Genomic DNA, 20,514 nt, shown 5'->3' with positions numbered 1-20,514 from the left:
TGTACCTTATATAATTCAGGTGATACCATCTCCCTTTCATTGGCTACTCTCATCTCAGCCTCTGTTTTTTGGTGGTCCAGTCTACAATGGGTCTTTCTGTTAGGAGTTCCATGGCTCTTCCAGGCAATCCTCTTAGGCAAGATTTTAAACGGTTTAAGCCAGCTCTCCTTCCAAAGAAACCTTCCACCCTGACAAACTCTTGGAGTGCAGGCCACTTGATATAATCATTTATTTGACCTTCACCCCTGTAGTTGGAACAGCTAGCTAGTCCACCACTGCCTTTCACATGTCCTAGGCAAGAGTTAGATATTGGTCCACCGCATCCCATTACCTGCAGGAGTTACATATCAAGGTCTCCAGGTGGTCCCATTGAAATGGCTCCCCCTTGGCTTAAGAATAAGAAAGCATCACCCAACCCTGCTTATTGGGAGAGAGGGAGGAGAAATCCTCACAAGCTTATGTCTCTCCAGAAAAGTCCTCTTCAAAGAAGCCCTACAGCAACATCTCTTTACCTCCCTGAGGATGAGGGGCTTGAGAACTGTGCAACTGGTTTTTGATTATCTACTTTGAAACTCCCACAGAAGGGTATGCTGACAACTTTGCCATCTAATATCTACTGCCTTAGGGTTTCTGGTGGACACTTCCTATTTGAAATCTATTACACTTACATTTGTGGACTAAACAATACTTGGATGTGATGTATTATTCTTTTACTATCCTAATGGATTAAATTTACCAGTGTTTTATTTAAGATTTTGGAATCTATGTTTATAAATGAAATTGACCTATACATGTGCTTTTTTTGTACAGACCTTGTGTCATGTAGCAGGACAGAAATTTGCATACTATGACTCAGATGTGCGAAAGAATGTTAACATTTGTTACTTTCTGTAATGACTCCTATTTTAGACTCAAGCCTCAATTCCTACTAATAGCAGGGGGAAATTTTTAAATTGTGTTTATGTCTCTGTGAGTTTAAATAGAATTTAATTCATTCAAAATTCACACTCCCGGCTGAGTGCGGTGGCTCACACCTGTGATCCCAGCACTTTGGGAGGCCAAGGTAGGTGGATCATTTGAGGTCAGGAGTTCAAGACCAGCCTGGCCAACACAGTGAAACCCTGTCTCTACTAAAAATACAAAATAAATTAACCAGGTGGTAGTGGCGCATACCTGTAATCCCAGCTACTCAGGAGGCTGAGGCAGGAAAATCACTTGAGCCTGGGAAGTGGAGGTTACAGTGAGCTGAGGTCATGCCACTGCACTCCAGTCTGGGCGACAGAATGAGACCCTGTCTCAAAAAAAAAAAAAAAAAAAATTCACACTCCCTGCTGGCTGTTTTCTCCCCTCATAAAAGCAGGAGGAGAATACCACACTGTCCTGTGGCCTTCCCTGAGATGTCCCTCATCCCACTGTTGAAGCTGACAGAGGGAAGCTTGGCTGTGTCTTATCTTTTGTGGCATCATTTTGCTGCCTATTACTGAGATTCTTCATTCCTGCATTCTGTGCTCTGCTTATGCAACCCAAGGCTTTCTGCAGCCAAGTGGTTCCCCTCAGCACCATCTGTCCCCTGAGGAATCCAAGGAACTCTTGACTGCTTTCTCCTTGACATGATGTACTTGTGGGATCCTGGGAGGCTGCTCTCAGACTTCTCCCTCATCCGTTGCTACCTGAGTCATACTGAACATGGTACCAACCCCAATACAGGGTTGTTCCAAGGAACCGGCATCATCTGAAACAAAATCTGGAAAGTGGGCATGAGCCATGTTTTGGAATTTCACCAGATCTGTATCCCCAAATCACTTATTTCTGGCCTCCCACTCCTTTGTCTCTCACACACTCTGCTTTTCCCAATTATCAGAAGAACTTCCTGCTTTCCCTTCCTGTCTCTCAGGAATTCTTCTACCAAATACCCTTTTCCTTCCTACGTGGCATTAGCCCTTGCCTACTTTGATTGAATAACAGTACAGGCAAGGGAGTGGCAGGGAAATAATCCAAATTATTAAGAGAAAATGCAGCCAGGCATGGTGGCTCACACCTGTAGTCCCAGCACTTTGGGAGGCCAAGGTGGGTGGATCTTCTTGAGTCCAGGAGTTTGAGACCAGCCTGAGCAACATGACGAAACCCTGTCTCTACTAAAAATACAAAAAGTTAGCCAGGTGTGGTGGCACGCACCTGTAGTACCAGCTACTTGGGAGGCTGAGGTGGAAGAATCACCTGAGCCCAGGAAGTTGAGGCTGCAGTGAGGAATGATAGCACCACTGGGTGACAGGAGTGAGACCCTGACTCCAAAAAGAGAGAGAGAGAGAGAGAGAGAGAATATGCATTAGGGTATTTTCTACAAACTCTTCAACTAGCTTACTTACATTTAAGTCCAAGATATTTATTGTTCTTATGCTTTTGCTGCTAAATCAAGGATAGACTCGCACATAATATTTCTCTATTATACTGGTGGGGTAGCACACTGCCTATTTCCTCCAAGTGGTTTAATCAGCTTCTTGAAACCCATACTAATAACTATTACATGTAATACATTTCCCTTTCCCTTGCAGATAAAAGTGGCCAACTAGATGTAAGCAGAAGTCACTGGGTAGGCTTCTTGGAACGCTGTCATTATTGCCCTTCTTCCCTTTGTCCTTTCTGTTGCTTGGAAGGCAGATGAGGTGGCTAGAGCTTCAAAAGCCATATTGGACCAAGAGTAACCTAGAACATGAAGGTGTGTGCCAAAGATGGCAGAGCACATGGAAAGGGGAGATCCTGGATGCTTAATGACCAAGGAGCAGCCACACCAACCCTGAACTGCCTAACTCTGCTCTTCTTTATTCTGAGGAAGAAATATGCCTCTTTTGTATTTAAGTTGCTTTAATTAGTATCTTCTACAAACAACCACATGTAATTTCTTACAAATTATTCAGTTAAGTGATGTATTCAGTCATACAACTAGGTCAGGCACTTGTAATCCCAGCACTTTGGAAGGCTGAGGTGGAAGGACCACTTGAGGCCAGGAGTTGGAGACCAGCCTGAGCAACATAGTGAGACCCCATCTCTACAAAAAATTTAAAAATGAGCAGGGCATGGTTGTGCATGCCTGTAGTCCAAGCTACTTGGGAAGTTGAGGCAGAAGGATCACTTGAGCCCAAGAGGTTGAGACTGCAGTGATCTATGATTGTGTCACTGCACTCCAGCCTAGGTGAGAGAGTGAGATCCTGTCAAAAGAAAGAAAGAGAGAAAAAGAAAAAAGAGAGAGAGAGAGACAGAGAGGGAGAGAGAGATGGAGGGGAGGGAGGGAGGGGAATTTTAAAAAAACTAACAGAGTCATACAACTAGTAAGATGTTAATACTCAGATTTATCTAGCTCCAAAGCCCATATTCTTGCCTTTCCAGGAGGAAACTTCTCTTTTACAAGAGGAAAATAGTATATTTTTGTAAAGTATCTGCAATAAAATGAAAAAAATAGTAGTTGGCTCCACCATATTTAGGGAAAGGTAATTATTTTTTACATCTAGAGTTCTTTATGTGAGAAAGCATTTCAGCTAGCAAAATAGTTCTCTATTAGATGTATGCAACATAAAATTATAGAAACACACCGTGACCTATCAAACTAGACATAATTTATTTCCTATCTCTGACTTTTTCTATTAATATTAATTGGCTTCTTATTCATTTCTTTTGTTGTCAGCTAGCATACACTGACAGACAAGCAGAAAGAGGTACCAATGTTGAGGAAAATTAATAGGCAACATTTTTGAAATCTATAACAAATTATATTCATTAATGTAACTTTTTTCATTTGGAAAAAAATCCACAATTATTTAACTGTAAGTCTAATGCATTAGGTCTACCTTATGGGACACATAGCTTGCATTCTCTAATCTATATGATTGCCTGATGAGGACTTAGACTATCAGGATGGAAAAGACATAGAAGACAAGGAATAGATAGGCTTTGTGGGCCATCATGAACCTAGAAGCCTGTATAAACATTTCAGCCTTTAAAGTTTAAGAGATCATTTAATGAGTATAGGAAATCAACCATGCGTACTATTTAACCTACACGTTCTAAATTGCTACTGAGGAAAATATCAGTAGAATAAGTGAGGAAAATTGTGATACGTTTTTGGCAAAATACCAAAAAGCAACATAAGGTTTTTAGAATGGTTTATTAAATAATACTGTTATTATCATCTCCTTTTGGAAAAAGAAGAAATGATTGTCTGAGGCTGTTGAAAACATTCAGAGTTTGAGTGTCCTGTGTAGCATAAAGGAAGGTAAAACTGTGATTTATCAGCAGATGCCACTTTTTGGTTTTAAGGTTTTATAGTAGGTAGAATAATGACACCCCCACCCTCACAAAGACATCCATGTTCTAATCCCCAGGACCTGTGACTATGTTACCTTATGTAGTAAAAGGGGCTCTGCAGATGTGATTAATGTAAAGGTTTTAAAATAGAGATATTATTCTGAATAATCTGAGTGGGCCTGATATGGTTTGCATTTGTGTCCCCACCCAAATCTCATGTCAAATTGTAATCCCCAATGTTGGAAGAGGGGCCTGGTGGGAGGTGATTGGATCATGATGGCAGATTTCCTCTTTGCTGTTCTCATAATAGTGAGTTCTCACAAGATCTGGTTGTTTAAAAGTGTGTAACACCTCCTCCTTCACTCTCTTCCTCCTGCTCCAGCTATGTATGACATGTCTTCTTCCTCTTTGCTTTCTGCCATGATTGTAAGTTTCCTGAGGCCTCCCCAGCCATGCTTCCTGTACAGCCTGTAGAACTGTGAGCCAATTAAACCTCTTTTCCTTATAAATTACACAATCTCAGGTATTTCTTTATAGTAGTGTGAGAATGAAGTAATACAGGGCCCAATGTAATAACAAGGGTCATTAAAAGATGGAAGAGGGAAGCTGAAGAGAGAGGAGATTTGACTACAAAGACAGAGGTCAGAGTGATGTCATTATTGAAGGAGGCCATGAGCCAAGGAAGGGAGAGAAACAGCCCCTAGAAGTTGAAAAAGGCAAGGAACAGATTCTCCCCTAGAGCCTCCAGAAGGAACACAGCCCTGCCTTGACTTTAGCCCCATAAGACCCATTTCTACACTTCTGATCCCCAAAACTATAAGATAATGCATGTCTGTTGTTTCAAGCCACAAAGTTTGTGGTAATTTGTTATAGCAACAATAGGAAATAAATATGAGTTTCAAACTTTTATTTGCTTAAGCAAGGTAAAACAACTGAATCAATAGGAAGTGAGAGGGGTAGTAGGTCCTGCCCGTTCTCCTCTCCTCTCAACTTCCCTCGCCACTTTCTTTTTTTTTTTTTTTTTTTGGACACAGAGTCTCATTCCATCACCCAGGTTGGAGTGCAATGGTGTAATCTCGGCTCACTGCAACCTCTGCCTCTCAGCTTCAAATGATTGTCATGCCTCAGCCTCCTGAGTAGTTGGGACTACAGGCGCCTGCCACTACGCCTGGCTAATTTTTGTATTTTTAGTAGAGATGGGGTTTTGCCATGTTGGCCAGGTGGCCTCGAACTCCTGGCCTCAAGTGATCCACCCGCCTCAGCCACCCAAAGTGCTGTGATTACAGGCATGAGTCACCGCGCCCTGGCTGATATCACCACTTTCTAAGGAGTTTGTTTTAAATGGAAATATGCAAATCAAGGAACAAACCCTGGGCCTTGGAGAAATGGCTGGTTCCAAAATTAGGACAGAAAATATACAAGATGAATCTGAAACATCTTCTAGTACCAGAAATAAGGAAATGCTAAAAAGCAACATAAACAAAACTAAACAAAACCAAAAACCACAATAACACAATGATGGGAATATGTTAAAGAGAAACAGGGACCAACTGAAAGAACTCTCAATGGCCAAAGCTGGAAAAATTTGAGCAACAAAATAAACAAATTAGTAATGGATTATAACCCAATGAACAAAATAAATATCCATGAAATCCAGGGTGACTCTTTCCTTCCAAATTCTGAACAATGCGCCCACATGAAAAACTGCATTTCCCATTTCTCTTGCAGATAGGAACAGCCAATTGGATGAAAGCAGAAGTCACTGAATGAAATAAATAAGTGATTGAAGAATAAGTAAATGAGGAGAAGAGGTGAATCTCCCATGCAAATGAATTCAAAATAATTTATGTAGCTACTCTGCCCTGAAGGAAGCAAGCATACCACCCCACTCCTTAGTGTGGGCTGTGCATAGCGACGCTTTCTTCCAAAGGGTACAGCTGGGACTACAGGCATGCACCACCAAGCCTGGCTGATTTTTAAAATTATATTTTTTGGTACAGACAGGGTCTCACTTTGTTGCCCAGGCTGGTCTCGAGCTCCTGGGCTCAAGCAATCCTTCTGCATTGGCCTCCCAAAGTGCTGGGATTGCAGGCATCAGCCACCACGCCTGGCCCCGGGCTCTTTTACTGGGACATAGGACTTGGTAGATAGACAGGTACTATATCTTGGAAATGGCGGTATTCTGAAAGACTTCCTCCGTGTCTCATATGGCTTGTCAGCAGTCTCTGGAGATGTGATGTATATTATACAGACCTAGTCTGAGTCTTATCTCCTATAGGCCAGGACTCACTCTCCTATTCTTGTAGATAACTAAGGGGGTATCTGGAATCCAAGCTGTGCCATCAACAGAGTACAGATTATAGCTTATGAGCATAAACAACATCACAGATCAAGCAAGGCCAGAAGATAGCCAGTACCCTTTGGGCCACATTTGGAACTATCCAGAATGGCTACAACATATTTTTTTTTCTTTTAGGAGAGATGGAGGGCTCTCTATGTTGCCCAGGCTCATCTTGAATCCCTGGCCTCAAGCAATCCTTTCACCTCAGCCTCCTAACTAGCCAGGATTAACAATATAATACTTTATCCTAATGTTACCAGTTGTCTGTGAAGTTGTGCACAGCCTCTAAAGGTACCACAGAGAGCTTTACTATGCATGTAGGTCTTAGGAATATATTTCTCTAGAGATATGATGACACCACCCACCTCCCCAGAAAAGCAACTGATGGGGAAAGTTTAGATGTATCTTAAACCTAGGTTGAAAGGAACATTTAGTGAACCCATGACTAAATTATTTTCCAACACTATCTCTCATTGCCCCGTGCCCAGCCACCAAACACCTTCCTGGAAGACAAGTGCACACTTTGCGTCTGCACCTCTGGTTATCACCAGCTTGGGCTTGTTCCCTCTTGGTATTTGGCTCAGGGCAGCTGATTTGTCCTTGGACCCTGGTGTCTATGAGTTTCTTGAACAGCCTACAGACACTTCTGATGAGACTATGGAATGATGGCATTTTAAAGCTGGCCTTAGAGGTTATCTAAAGCCCTTCATTTTGCAGATGGCTAGTGAGGTTTTAGAGGCTTTTCTATTTTTGTTTTTTTGTTTTGTTTTTGACATGGAGTTTCGCACTTGTTGCCCAGGCTGGAGTGCAGTGGCATGATCCAGCTCACTGCAGCCTCCGCCTCCCAGGATCAAGCAATTCTCCTGCCTCAGCCTCCCAAATAGCTGGAATTACAGGTGCCTGCCACCATGCCCGGCTAATTTTTATATTTTAGTAGAGATGGGGTTTTGCCACATTGGCCAGGCTGGTCTCGAACTCCTGGCCTCAGGTGATCTGCCCACCTCGGCCTCCCAAAGTGCTGGGATTATAGGCATGAGCCACCATGACTGGCCAGTTTTAATGGCTTTTCTAATGTCACATGCTAGCTAGTTAGCAGTGCTAGGCAGGACAAGAACTTGGGTCTCCCAGTTCGAAGGTTTCTTTCCTACTACCCATGTTGCCTCCTATATAGTCTGCCTAATCTATGCTATATACAGTACACGCTCTTCTATTGAATATAACTAAATTATCTGATGTAGTGAAATCAAAACTGCACCTAGGAGCCTTCAGTTTGCTTCAAGATAAAAAAAAATAAAATATGTAGGCTTCAGCAAGACATGACAAAATAAATACAAGATACTGATTGTATGTTGTCACCTTCCCAGGCAAGAAAGGTCAGGGCCAATGACTATTAATTTTTCCAAGTAAGGGGTATGGCTCATCTGACTTTTGCTTTTCACCAGGGGTTTAGTTTGTAGGTCCAGGACTGACTTAGTTGGCAAATCAGTGTGAAGGTCAATTATTCAAAATAGTTTTATTCACATTGCTGAGACTATCATATATGAAGATGTAGTTTGATGATGGGGTGGTGCTATGGTTTGAATGTTTCTGTCCCCCCAGAATTCACATGCTAACACCTAACACCAATGTGATGGAATTAGGAAGTGGGGACTTGAGAGGTGATCAGGTCATGAAGGCAGAGCCCTCACGATTGGGATTAGTGCCTTTATAAAGGAGACCCCAGACAGCTGCGTTGCCGCTTCTACCATGTGAGGACACAGCAAGAAGTTACCATCTATGAACCAGAAAATAGGCCCTCATCAGACATCTAATATGCCAACGCCTTGATCTTGAACTTCCCAGTCTCCAGAACTATGAGCAATACGTTTTTGTCATTTGTAGGCCAATAAGTTTATGGTATATTATTATAGCAGGCCTAACAAAGACAGGTGAGGTGGGCTTGTGCCCCTAGCTGCTCCCACAATGTTATGTTTATGGTAGTGGCATTCTTCTGATACAATGGCAAACAGAAGAGATGTACTTGTTCCTAACCTTTCAGAGGAAACAGCCAGAGTTATGCTGCTGCTAGCCTGCAGGGAAGCTTTGTCTGAATTTTTTTTTTTTTTTTTTTTTTTTTGAGAAGGAGTCTCACTCTGTCGCCCAGGCTGGAGTGCAGTGGTGTGATCTCGGCTCACTGCAAGCTCTGCCTCCCAGGTTCATGCCATTCTCCTGCCTCAGCCTCCCAAGTAGCTGGGACTACAGGCAGCCGCCACCACGCCCAACTAATTTTTTTTTTTTGTATTTTTATTAGAGACAGGGTTTCACCGTGTTAGCCAGGATGGTCTCAATCTCCTGACCTCGTGATCCGCCCGCCTTGGCTCCCAAAGTGCTGGGATTACAGGCGTGAGCCACCACGCCCAGCCTTGTCTGAATTTTTAAGTCACCTCCTGGCCAGGCGCAGTGGCTCACGCCTGCAATCCCAGCACTTTGGGAGGCCGAGGCAGGTGGATCACTTGAGGTCAGGAGTTCAAGACCAGCCTGGCCAACATTGCATATCCCCATCTCTACTAAAAATACAAAAAAATTAGCCAGGCATGGTGGCACACGCCTGTAGTCCCAACTACTTAGGAGGCTGAGGCAGAAGAATTGCTCGAACCCAGGAGGTGGAGGTTGCAGTGAGCTGAGATCACGCCACTGCATTCCAGCCTGGGTGACAGTGAGACTCTCAAAAAAATAAAATAAAATAAAATAAAATAAAATAAAATAAAATAAAATAAAATAAAATAAAATAAAATGTCACTTCCTTACGACCTATGGAATAAACTTTTTAGCATGACATAAGAGGCCCTATGGGACCTTCAGCTTTCCACTCTAGTAATATCCAATTACTTGAAATTCCCTGAACATGCTTTTCTGTATCTTATCTCCATGACTATTTATGGTAAATCTTTCTCACGTTTCTTTGCTTGCTAGAATCAGCTCAAGTAATATGTTCTCCCTGATGCATGGTGGCTTGGTACCCTTACGCGAATAAAAAAAGTATGTCTTCTACCTGGAGAACACATAAAGGTAGGTGTATAGCTTAGTAAGCTGGATTTCATGCTAGACTTCAGTTCCCATGTTTGCTTTCATGGGATGCCCTTATGCACTGAACGACCTATATAACTGTTCCTAATTACACAACTGCATGAACTAGTCCCTGCCAGAGTATCTGAGACGCCCATGGGCACTTCTCCAAATAGACCACTGAAAGGAGGTCCAGGAAAAAAAGCACAAGCAGTGGCCTGAGCAGCAAAGTGGCCAACAGTGGTCCAGCTAAGTGGTTTTAGTGGCAGTCTAAGGGAACCACAAAGCAGGTGTTCACACTAAAAGCAAGCAGTGGTCAGTGCAGAACATCAAGAGTAGAAACAAGCAGAAGTATGAAATGAAGCCTGGGCTGTTTGGTGCGAACATGTGAGATATTTACTGGAGAGTCTCAGCATTAGAAAGGAGTGTGTGACCCACATGAATTCTGAGTCTCACGAGGCTACTAGTTATACCACCCCACTTCCCAGCCACAGGGCCCAGCCAATCGTACCCTGTACTCTTGGCCACAATGACTAGTCCAGGGCTAGAATGTGACTTGAGTCAGGCCAATCAAAGTTCTTCCTGGGAATTTTTTCATTTGGAGATAGAAGAAAAGTTATCCAGCCTTCCAGATAAAGAACATTTAGAATGTGAATGAGGGCTATCTTCCCTGCCTTGTGGAGGAAGGTAATTCCCATAGAAAAGAATGGGATCAATGAAGAATAAGACGGTTGGGATTGAAAAAAATGAGAAAGGCCAATTTGGAAAATGCATTTTAGTCTCTGGATCTACTTGTGACTGAAGTCCATTCCTAGCCTTCCAAGGACTGTGAGTCAGTACACTCCCTTGCCGCTTATGCTAAATTGGATTTCTGTCATTTGTAAATGAATAACTTCTAACTAATACAGGCAGGGAAACTTGGAAGGGTTCTCGGTACTTGAGCTGCCCAGGTGGGACCTATCTGTGACTCTTCCATGACCTTTTGGAATTGAGAATTTTCAGTTCATGACAAATTACCAATTCATTTTCAGCTCATCAAGAACACTAGAGTTCCCTGCCTCTTACTTCCCTGGATATTACCGAGTTCTTTTGACAATCTGACTAAATTGCTGACTTTTTAAGGTTAAATCTCCTTGTTCTGATCCATAGCTTTGACACACAGAAGGGCAGATTATGTGGCTGCCCAAATCATCCATCTGACCTGGGAATTCTGCCTTGCTGAACAATTACCAAAGTTATACCAAAAAAGATAGAAAATAATGCATAAGATCTTCCTAGTAAGCCCTTTTATAAAATAAAGAACATCTACCATATGAATAACCTTCTCAATACCCTGGTTTGCATGCTCACATATTCATATTTTAAGCATGTATGTAGATATGTATATGTATGTGTGTGTATATATATATATATATTCATCCAAAGAAAGTCTGTACAAGTTGCTTTTTGTGCCAGTGATATGCCACAAAGCTGTTAATCCATTCTCATCATGGACCAGTTAGTTTAAAATAGAAGGTACCAATAATACTTATCAATCTTAAAATGGAAAACATTCACAAGTCAGGCAGGATACAGTCTTCACAGTGACAAGTGGAAAATGGCCAGAGCCCACTAGGAGCAGAACTGGGAGGAAATGATCTACCTAAACGATCATTTGTCAGTGTCCAAAGACAATAAACCAGAATTGAATTCCCCCAGGTCTCACCATCAGGAAAATCCATAGCAGGTGAAGCCTAGCAGCAAGAGCTTCCAAGATCAAAGGCAGTAAATGGCAGTCATGCCCTTTAGCGGCTAGCCCCTAGGGGTAACCAAAACAAGCTTTAGGCTCCTCAAAGGAGGAAATTCACAAGGACTAGCAAGAGGATTGGGATCCTAGACCAGCAGCAGTCTCAGGCTAGTGCTTCCAAACCAGTGGGAACAAGAATGTCTACTAATACAGCCTGGCTATTACAGATGTAAGCTACAACCCAGTGAGCATGCAAGGGCTCAGGCAATGGCGCAACATCTTTCACCCACTGGTAGGCAAAAGGAATTCAGCTCAAATTAGGAACTAAAGGTACAAATACGACTAAGACATAGCATACTTGCTCTCAAGGTGCTTACAATCTAGATGGTGACAGAGCCGAAAGGAGATGATTTCAAACTTTTGCAGTCAGTGGGGGAATTTGACAAGTGCCAGAGGAGATGAATGCATAGTGTGCTCTGAGAAGACAAAGAAGAGTCACTTGCCCCAGACTGAGGTTTAGGAACGCTTGTTGGAGATGATGTTATTTGAGCTGATTCTAGCAGGCAAAGAAAGGTGAGAAAAATTTACCATAAACAGTCATGGAGGGGAAACACAGCAAAGCAAGTTCAGGGCATGTCAAGTAATTGGATATTACTAGAGTGGAAAGCTGAAGGTCCCATAGGGTCTCTTATGCCATGCTAAGAAATTTATTCCACAGGCCATGGGGAAGTATGGTGGAAACTGCTCATCATCCCTATCATCATTTCTCCTCTTCCTTTTTGTAATGGAAGACGTTCTCTCCTCCACTACATTTAGCTGAGCATATATCTATCCAGTTAGGGAATATATTATCCAGCCTTCCTTGTAGTAGATGTGACCAAGTTCTAGCCAAAGAGATGTGAATGGAAGTTAAGAATACAACTTTGATGTTGTGTCATTAAAGGGAAGCTACTTGCTCTCCATCTTCTCTTTCCCTTCTTTCTCCTTCCAGAGGTCTAGACACAGATGTGGCCAAGTGAGCCAGGCTCAACCATGCAAACAATGAGCACATCCTGGAGTAGGTGGCACACTGAGATGAAAGAAACCTGGGTTCCAAGACGAACAAGTGGAGCGGAGCTATCTGTATAGTCAGACATCCACCTTACTGGACTATTAAGTGAGAAAGAAATAAACTTCTTATTGAGTCACTGTCTTTTGGGGGGGTCTATGTTATAGCAGCATAGCCTGTATCCTAACACAGAAGGGAAGGAAACAGTGTTGAGGCTTCTAATCTAATTCCTGACTTGGTCAGAAATGACTAAGAGGCTAGGAAAGGCTGAGACAACAAATGTCTATCCTTAATGATTATAGCTGAGTGAAGCTAAGGCTGGCAGATAGCAGGATAAGCAACTACGCAGCCTTGTCTTGGGAGGGATAGGAAAAGTCCCTTGAAAACTATAAACTTCTACCTGGTTCTAGGAGCCAACTTCATCCAGAGCAGGATTGCAGCCAGCAACCACCTGAATGCCTTTTTTGCACTCCACCCTGCAAAACTATGTCCACTGCCACCTTCAAAAGCTGACTCCAACAAGCCTGCCAATAAGACTTCCTTGACTAACCCCACTTAGTCATTTTGTGTTAATTCTGTTTGCAGAAAGGAAAATGTATTTATGATCCTCCTCTGTTTTCTGAAGAGCATGGGTCCTCTAATTGGAAGAACTTCTGTTTTGCTGAGCAGAGTCATTTGTCCAGGGTACACTTTTTGGAAGTATGAGCTGGGATAAAATGCTTTCCTCTGAGTAATGAAGGGCTGAGGAATTTGGAAGAGGCTCTGGAGTGGGAGAGAGTTAAGAGCAGCAAAGCTGGAGGCTTGGAGGGTGGAGAAGAGTACAAAAAACACTCTAGTAGCAGAACCAGAGAGGGTCCTCTGGAAAATAGTTTATAGAGGGATTACTAAATGAATTGTTGCAAGCTACATGATGCAAATTGTGTCTCTACTTCAGTAAATTCTGCCTGGTTCACTAAGGCCCTTGTATGAGAGGACACAAGGGGTGTGAGCTTGAATAAGAGGATGAGGCTGATATCTGGATGACATATAACATCTGGAAAAAAAAAAAAAAAAACTAGAGCAAGGAAAGTCAGAGACAGTGCCAGAGATTAAACTTCTAGAATTTCACACACCCTCCCTTATTAATTCTATAATTTAAAAATTATATAGATTGCATTGCCATAATCTAACAATTATCATTCACCCAATATGCAATCAGAGTGCACATTACTAAAATAATTGCTTGAGTTATTAAATGCTTACAATAATTCAGAAATGGAACCCTTTCTTCTAGCTGGGGTTGAGGTGGATTTTAGGGAAGGCAACAGGGAACAAGTTGTGTTTAAGCTGGGTCTTGAAGTGTGGACAGGAATTGGTTATGCAAATACTTTTCAGAGGCAGGGAACAGTAAAGATGATGTGACCAAAGTCAATGTCACACTTTCTTCCAATAAATATGGATCAATATCCACCGTGTGCCACACACTGTGCTAAGTCACAGAGATATGAAGATTAATTTGGCCTCCCAGGCTTCTGTTAATATAGCTCCCAATTTTTCTACACATTCCATTACTGGTTTGCCACATCTATCAGGCCCTTCTTGGCACATTTCTGTGTGGTCAGTTTTTCCCTTGAATTCTATTGTGTGTGATGCTATTGGTTGATTAATTGAAATGGAGTTTTGCTCTTGTTGCCCAGGCTGGAGTGCAGTGGCACAATCTCAGCTCACTGCAACCTCCACCTCCCGGGTTCAAGTGATTCTCCTGCCTCAGCTTCCCGAGTAGCTGGGATTACAGGCATGCACCACCACACTCAGCTAATTTTTTGTATTTTCAGTAGAGATGGGTTTTCATCATGTTGGCCAGGCTGGTCTTGAACTCCTGACCTCAGGTGATCCACCAGCCTCAGCCTCTCAAAGTGCAGGGATTACAGGCATGAGCCACTGCACCCAGCCATGTGATGCTTTTTTTTTCTCTCCTTAATTATACCACTTTTCCATTTATCCTAGAGCATTTTATGTAAGTTTTTAAATTTTTAATTTTTGTGGGTACATAGTAGGTGTATATATTTGTGGGGTACATGATATGTTTTGATACAGGCATGCAATGTGAAATAATCACATCATGGAGAATGGGGTATCCATCCCCTCAAGCATTTATCCTTTGTGTTAGGAACAATCCAATTACTTTAGTGCATTTTAACCTGCTATTGACAACTGTTTCTCTAATTTATTGAGGTAGCTTGAATTTTCATCTTCTATATACTTGGCAGATCCATCTTCTTGGGGATATATGTAATGTTTATAAAGACACTCCTTCTACTGTCCAGTCCCATATCTCAATACCTTTCTATGCCAATATATAGTGAAGGTTGAAAGAAAGATAAGAAAGCCCCAAAACCCCAGGTTACAAAATCCTGCTACATCTGTATTGGCCACAGTTTTGTAAACTGAACTTGCAATGATGTTTCTTAAATGACAACCACAATTGCTACCAACAGAAACTGAGCGCCTACCACATGTAGAAACAGTATGCATGATGCATTGCCCCTGACCTTGAGAGGCTTAATCTAGATGGGGAGGTAATTAGACAACGCACATATTCTGTTTGGTAGGAGAATTTTCCACTCATCTTCCCAATGGAGTAAGAGAGAACAAAATGTGGGAACAGAGGAATTATCTCCTTTCCCCTGTCCTCTTACGGCTATGATCACAAGGAAGAAGGAGATATTAACCTGATTGGTCAAAGCCCAGGCCAAAGGAAAATATTTTTTATTTTATTTTTTATTTTTATTTTTTGAGATGGAGTCTTGCTCTGTCGCCAGGCTGGAGTCCAGTGGCACAATCTTGGCTCACTGCAACCTCTGCCTCCTGGGTTCAAGCAATTCTCCTGCCTCAGCCTCCAGAGTAACCGGGACTACAGGCGTGCGCCACCAGGTCCAGTTAATTTTTTGTATTTTTAGTAGAGATGGGGTTTCAACATGTTGGCCAGGATTGTCTCAATCTCTTGACCTCGTTATCTGCCTGCCTCGGCCTCTCAAAGTATTGGGATTACAGATGTGAGCCACTGCACCCGGCCAATTTTTTTTTTTTTTTTTTGAGACGGAGTCTCACTCTATTGCCCACGCTGGAGTGCAGTGGCGCAATCTCGGCCCACTGCAACCTCCACCTCCTGGGTTCAAGCAATTCTCTCACCTCAGAATCCCGAGGAGCTGGGACTACAGGTGCCCACCACCACAGCCGGCTAACTTTTGTATTTTTAGTAGAGATGGGGTTTCTCCATGTTGGCCAGGCTGGTCTCGAACTCATGACCTCAGGTGATCCACCCACCTCAGCCTCCCAAAGTGCTGGGATTACAGGCATGAGCCACTGCACCCAGCCTAGATGTATTTTTTATGTGCTCACACAATACTTTCGACACCAAATGTGTGGGTCTCTTCTACAACAAGCAATTCTCCAATTCTTTTCATACACCAACTGGGTATCCTACAATTCAATTCAATTCAATTCTGACACTATCTACTGGTGCTAGCATCAGATGCTAAAAGTTAAGAGCTTGGTCCCATAAGACTGACCTCACTTCAAATGCCAGTCACAAGTCTGGGCCTCCTGTGCTTCTGACTAACTAGTTATAAATTGGGGCTTCCTACGACCCCCTCCTTGGGTTCAACAGTTTGCTAGAATGGCCAGGTGTGGTGGCTTACACCTGTAATCCTAGTGCCTTGGGAGGCTGAGGTAGAAGGACTGCTTGAGGCCAGAGTTTGAGGCCAGCCAGGGCAATATGGCAAGACCTCATCTATACAAAAAAATTATTTAAAAAAATTAGCTGGGCTTGGTGGCACATGCCTATAATCCTGGCTACTTGGGAGGCTGAGGCAGGAGGATCGCTTGAGCCCAGGAGGTTGAGGCTGCAGTGAGCTGTGATTGTGCCACTGCACTCCAACCTTGGTAACAGAGCTAGACCCTGTCTATAATATAAATGTTTAAAAAATTTGCCAGAATGGCTCACAGAAGTCAGGGAAATACTTCACTTATGTTTTCTGGTTTATCATAAAGGATACCATTTAGGAAGAGCCTTGGAAGAGATGCATAGGCAAAGTGTGGGGTGAGGAACGTGGAACTTCCATGTCCTCTCCAGATGCACCACCGCCCAGCAACTTGATGTAGTCACCAACCCAGAAGCTCTTGGAACCCTGTCCTTTAGGGTTTTTTGTTTTTTTGGAGACAGGGTCTAGCTCTGTCGCCCAGGCTGGAGTGCAGTGGCATGATCTCAGCTCACTGCAACCTCTGCCTCCTGGGTTTAAGCAATTCTCCTGCCTCAGCCTCCCGAGTAGCTGGAACTACAGACGTACAGACGCACGCTGCCATGCCCAGCTGATTTTTTGTATTTTAGTAGAAACAAGGTTTCACCATGTTGCCCAGGCTGGTCTCAAACTCCTAAGCTCAGACAACCCGCCCACCTCGGCCTCCCAAAGTGCTAGGATTACAGGCATGAGCCATGGCGCCTGGCCTGTCCTTTAGGGTTTTTATGGAGGCTTCATTAAGTAGGAGTGATTGATTACATCATTGGCCATTGGTGACCAACTTAACCTTCAACCCCTTTCCTCTCTCTAGAGGCTGGGGTGGGTGAGTGGGTGGGGTTGAAAGTTCCAACTCTGTAATCACATGGTTGGTTCCTCTGGTAACCAGCTCCTCATCTTTGGGAGATTTCCAAAAGTCACCTTACTAACATAAACTCAGGTGTGGTTGAAGCGGGCCTGTTAGGAACAACACAACTTTATCATTCTGGAGCTGTTTCAGGAGCCAGGGACTAAACCCAGTATTTCAGGAAAAGATGCTCCTATAGCTCCTACCATTAGGAAATTACAAGGATTTTAGGAGATGTAGTCAGGAGCTGGAGACAGAGACCAAAATATATATCCCTTGTTATATCACAATATCAAACCAGGATATTTCCACACTAGTGGTTGGGGCCACTTTGTGCTAAAGGATCATTCCCCATTTCCTTCTTTTTTTTTTTTTGGAGACAGAGTCTCCCTCTGTTGCCCAGGCTGGAGTGCAATGGCGTGATCTTGGCTCGCTGCAACCTCCGCCTCCTGGGTTCAAGCAATTATCCTACCTCAGTCTCCCGAGTAGCTGGAAATATACAGGCGCCCACCACCACGCCCGGCTAATTTTTTTTTTAGTACAGATGGGGGTTTCACCATGTTGGCCAGGCTGGTCTCGAACTCCTAACCTCAGGTGATCCATCCGCCTCAGCCTCCCAAAGTGCTGGGATTACAGGCGTGAGCCACTGTGCCTAGCCCTCATTTCCTTCTGAGTAGGCCCAGACCAGTCTTCATTTAGCACACACTTGGATGAGTAAAGCTTTGCAGACCTGAGCATCTTCTCCTCTCTTTCTGTAGGCATGCCTAAGCATACTGGTCCCAAAACTTACAGTGCAGGGAGGGTGCGGCAGGGAATTAGGAAGCATCACTTCAGCCTTAAACCTAAGCCATGCAATTCGACTCCATCTTTTTGCAGAGCTCTGCTTTAGAGGTTGTTGGGTGCTAGCTCAGCTATGAATAAAATGATCCTTTGGTTTCTACTCCAATTTTTCTTGGATATAGTTCCCTTGGGAACCCTAAGGAGAGGAAGGATGATTAGCAGAGCAGGATTTGGCTATTTCTGGTCTTCGATTGTAGCAGACTGTATAGTTGGTCACAATTGTTCACAAATTTTTGCTGCCTTTCCCAGGGAAGGATTATATTTCCTTTACTTCACTGACATCAGGTGTGGCCAGGTGAACTTGGTCTGGCCAAGAAAATGTGACCTGGTACCATGTGTAAGTGCCAGGCACAAGTATTAAGAGCCAGCATGTAGTTTATCATAATCACTTTCCTTCTTCCATGAGAGACCAACATATTCCAGATAAAGACTGCTCTGGGCTCGGTACAGTGGCTCACGCCTGTAATCCTAACACTTTGGGAGGCTGAGGCAGGCAGATCACTTGAGGCCAGGAGTTCAAGATGAGCTCGGGCAACACAGAGAGACCCCTATCTCTACAAAAAAAGAAAAACATTAACTGGGTATGGTGGTGTGCATCTGTAGTCCTACCCTCTCAGGAGGCTGAGGTGGGAGGATTGCTTGAGCCCAGGAGTTTGAGGCTGCAGTGAGCTCTGATTATACCACTGCACTTCAGCATGGGCAACAGAGCAAGATCCTCTCTCTGAAAAAAAGAAATAGTAAAGACTGCTCTGTCAGCCTGGGTCCCGGCACAAAAACAACCTAGAGGATAGCCATACTGTCCTACCATGTATGAGTACATTTTCAGAAATAAGACTTCATTGTTGCAAGCCCTCTTGGGATCACTTGTCACCACAGCCTAACGTAGCTTATCTTGACTGATACATTTACCATATTGTCATCTATACGAAGCACCATTGTTTATCCTCCCAACATCTATTCTTTTTGTTTTGTTTTGTTTTGTTTTGTTTTGTGATGGTGTCTTGCTCTGTGGCCCAGGCTGGAGTGCAGTGGTACAATCTCGGCTCACTGCAACCTCCACCTCCTGGGTTCAAGTGATTCTTGTGCCTCAGCCTCCCAAGTAGCTGGGATCACAGGCACGCGCCACCATGTCCTGCTAGTTTTTTTTGCATTTTTAGTAGAGACAGGGTTTCTCCATGTTGGCCAGGCTGGTCTCGAACTCCTGACCTAAAATGATCTGCCCACCTCAACCTCCCAAAGTGCTGGGATTACAGGCATGAGCCACTGCACCCGGCCATCTATTCTCCTTTCAATCCTCCTAAAATACCTCCAATCTTTCCCCAGTTCATCCACCTCTACATGGCCATGTGCTTGAAGGAAGGGAGTCTAATTCCCAGCCCCAAGGAATGAACCATAATGAAATTAAGCCATTCATGATAGTTTCCTTTTCTTTGCTGGTAACTGGCTTAGATGTGGGCATATGAGACTGGAAAGTCGACTTGAGGGCTTCTGAGAAAAGTTTTCCTTGCTGATTAAAAAAAGAGACACACAGGAAGAAATAGTCTCTCTGCTTCTGCTGGACATTGTGCATATGTGTACGTCAGCTAGAATTGTGGCAGCCATTTTGTAGCTATGAGGGGCACTAGCCCAAGGCTGTCAGAGTGAAAATATGGAAAGAGTCTGGGTCACTGATGATGAGGCAGGCAGATCACTTGAGGTCAGGAGTTAAGAGATCAGCCTGGCCAACATGGCGAAACCCCACCTCTACTAAAAATAAAAAAAAATTAGCCGGGTGTGATGGCACATTCCTATAATCCCAGCTACTCGGGAGGCTGAGGCAAGAGAGTCAATTGAACTTGCAGGCGGAGGTTGCAGTGAGCCAAGATCGCGCCACTACACTCCAGTCTGAATGACACAGTGAGACTGTCTCAAAAAAAAAAAAAAAAAAGAATCCTAACCTACCTACCTCCAGGTTTCTTGTTATATGAGATAATTCATTTTCCTTTTTGTTTAAGACAGTTGAGCCTGGACTGGAGGGGAAAATAATTAGTTTAGCCTAGGGACATTGAGGTGATGGCAGAACAACATCCTTTTAAATCCTAAAGCTCAGGGAACATCAAGGTTAAATTTGAATTTGGGAGTCACCTATGGAGAAATATTCCATAAAGTAATACATCTTAGAAAGCAGACTGTACCTGGAAAAGCTGCCTCTGTGCTTGAGGAATTCCGGTGACATAAGAGAACATTGCACATACATGTGTAGTCATTTCCTAACTGGATATGCTACTGTCCCAGGTCTTTGTGTCCCATCTGGAGAAGGGGAAATCACAGAGGTGGTAGTGAGCTCCTGGTGAGGGAGTTCAGAGAAAGTGATTACAACATCTGGATCCCATCCTCAGATTCTGCTTTTCTCAAGCCTGGCTTTTATGGACCTCGATAGCCATTTACAGTTAACTTAAAACATTCTAGTCTAGTGTGGATGGCTTTGAAAATGGGTTATAAGTAACTTTTAAATTCACTGACTTATAGATCTTTTAGTAAAGATATATGAAAATCAAGGTTCTGACTATCTTATAGACCTCCTATGGGTGATACTATAGAAGCCTTAAAGGA

The 20,514-nt window shown here is 43.3% G+C and overlaps 1 protein-coding gene across 3 annotated transcripts in view; it reads right to left on the bottom strand.

Annotated features, from left to right (window-relative positions):
• FOXJ3 (forkhead box J3) overlaps positions 1-20,177 on the bottom strand; it is a 202,879-nt gene extending 182,702 nt beyond the window's left edge. For 2 of the 3 annotated variants that reach the window (XM_055392956.2, XM_055392983.2), the window contains exon 1: positions 20,097-20,115. Coding sequence is in view for 1 of the 3 variants with exons in the window: in XM_055392999.2 (XP_055248974.1) it covers positions 20,097-20,158 (62 nt within the window). In the remaining 2 variants the exon portion in view is untranslated. Of the gene's footprint in view, positions 1-20,096 lie in introns of all 3 variants that reach the window. The other variant, XM_055392999.2, reaches the window with a different exon arrangement.
• Positions 20,178-20,514: the final 337 nt, after the last annotated feature.

This window comes from Gorilla gorilla, chromosome 1, assembly GCF_029281585.2.
Source record: "Gorilla gorilla gorilla isolate KB3781 chromosome 1, NHGRI_mGorGor1-v2.1_pri, whole genome shotgun sequence".
Taxonomy (NCBI): Eukaryota; Metazoa; Chordata; class Mammalia; order Primates; family Hominidae; genus Gorilla; species Gorilla gorilla.
The sequence above is the reverse complement of the archived record's forward strand: the minus strand, read 5'-3'. Positions and strand labels throughout refer to the sequence as shown.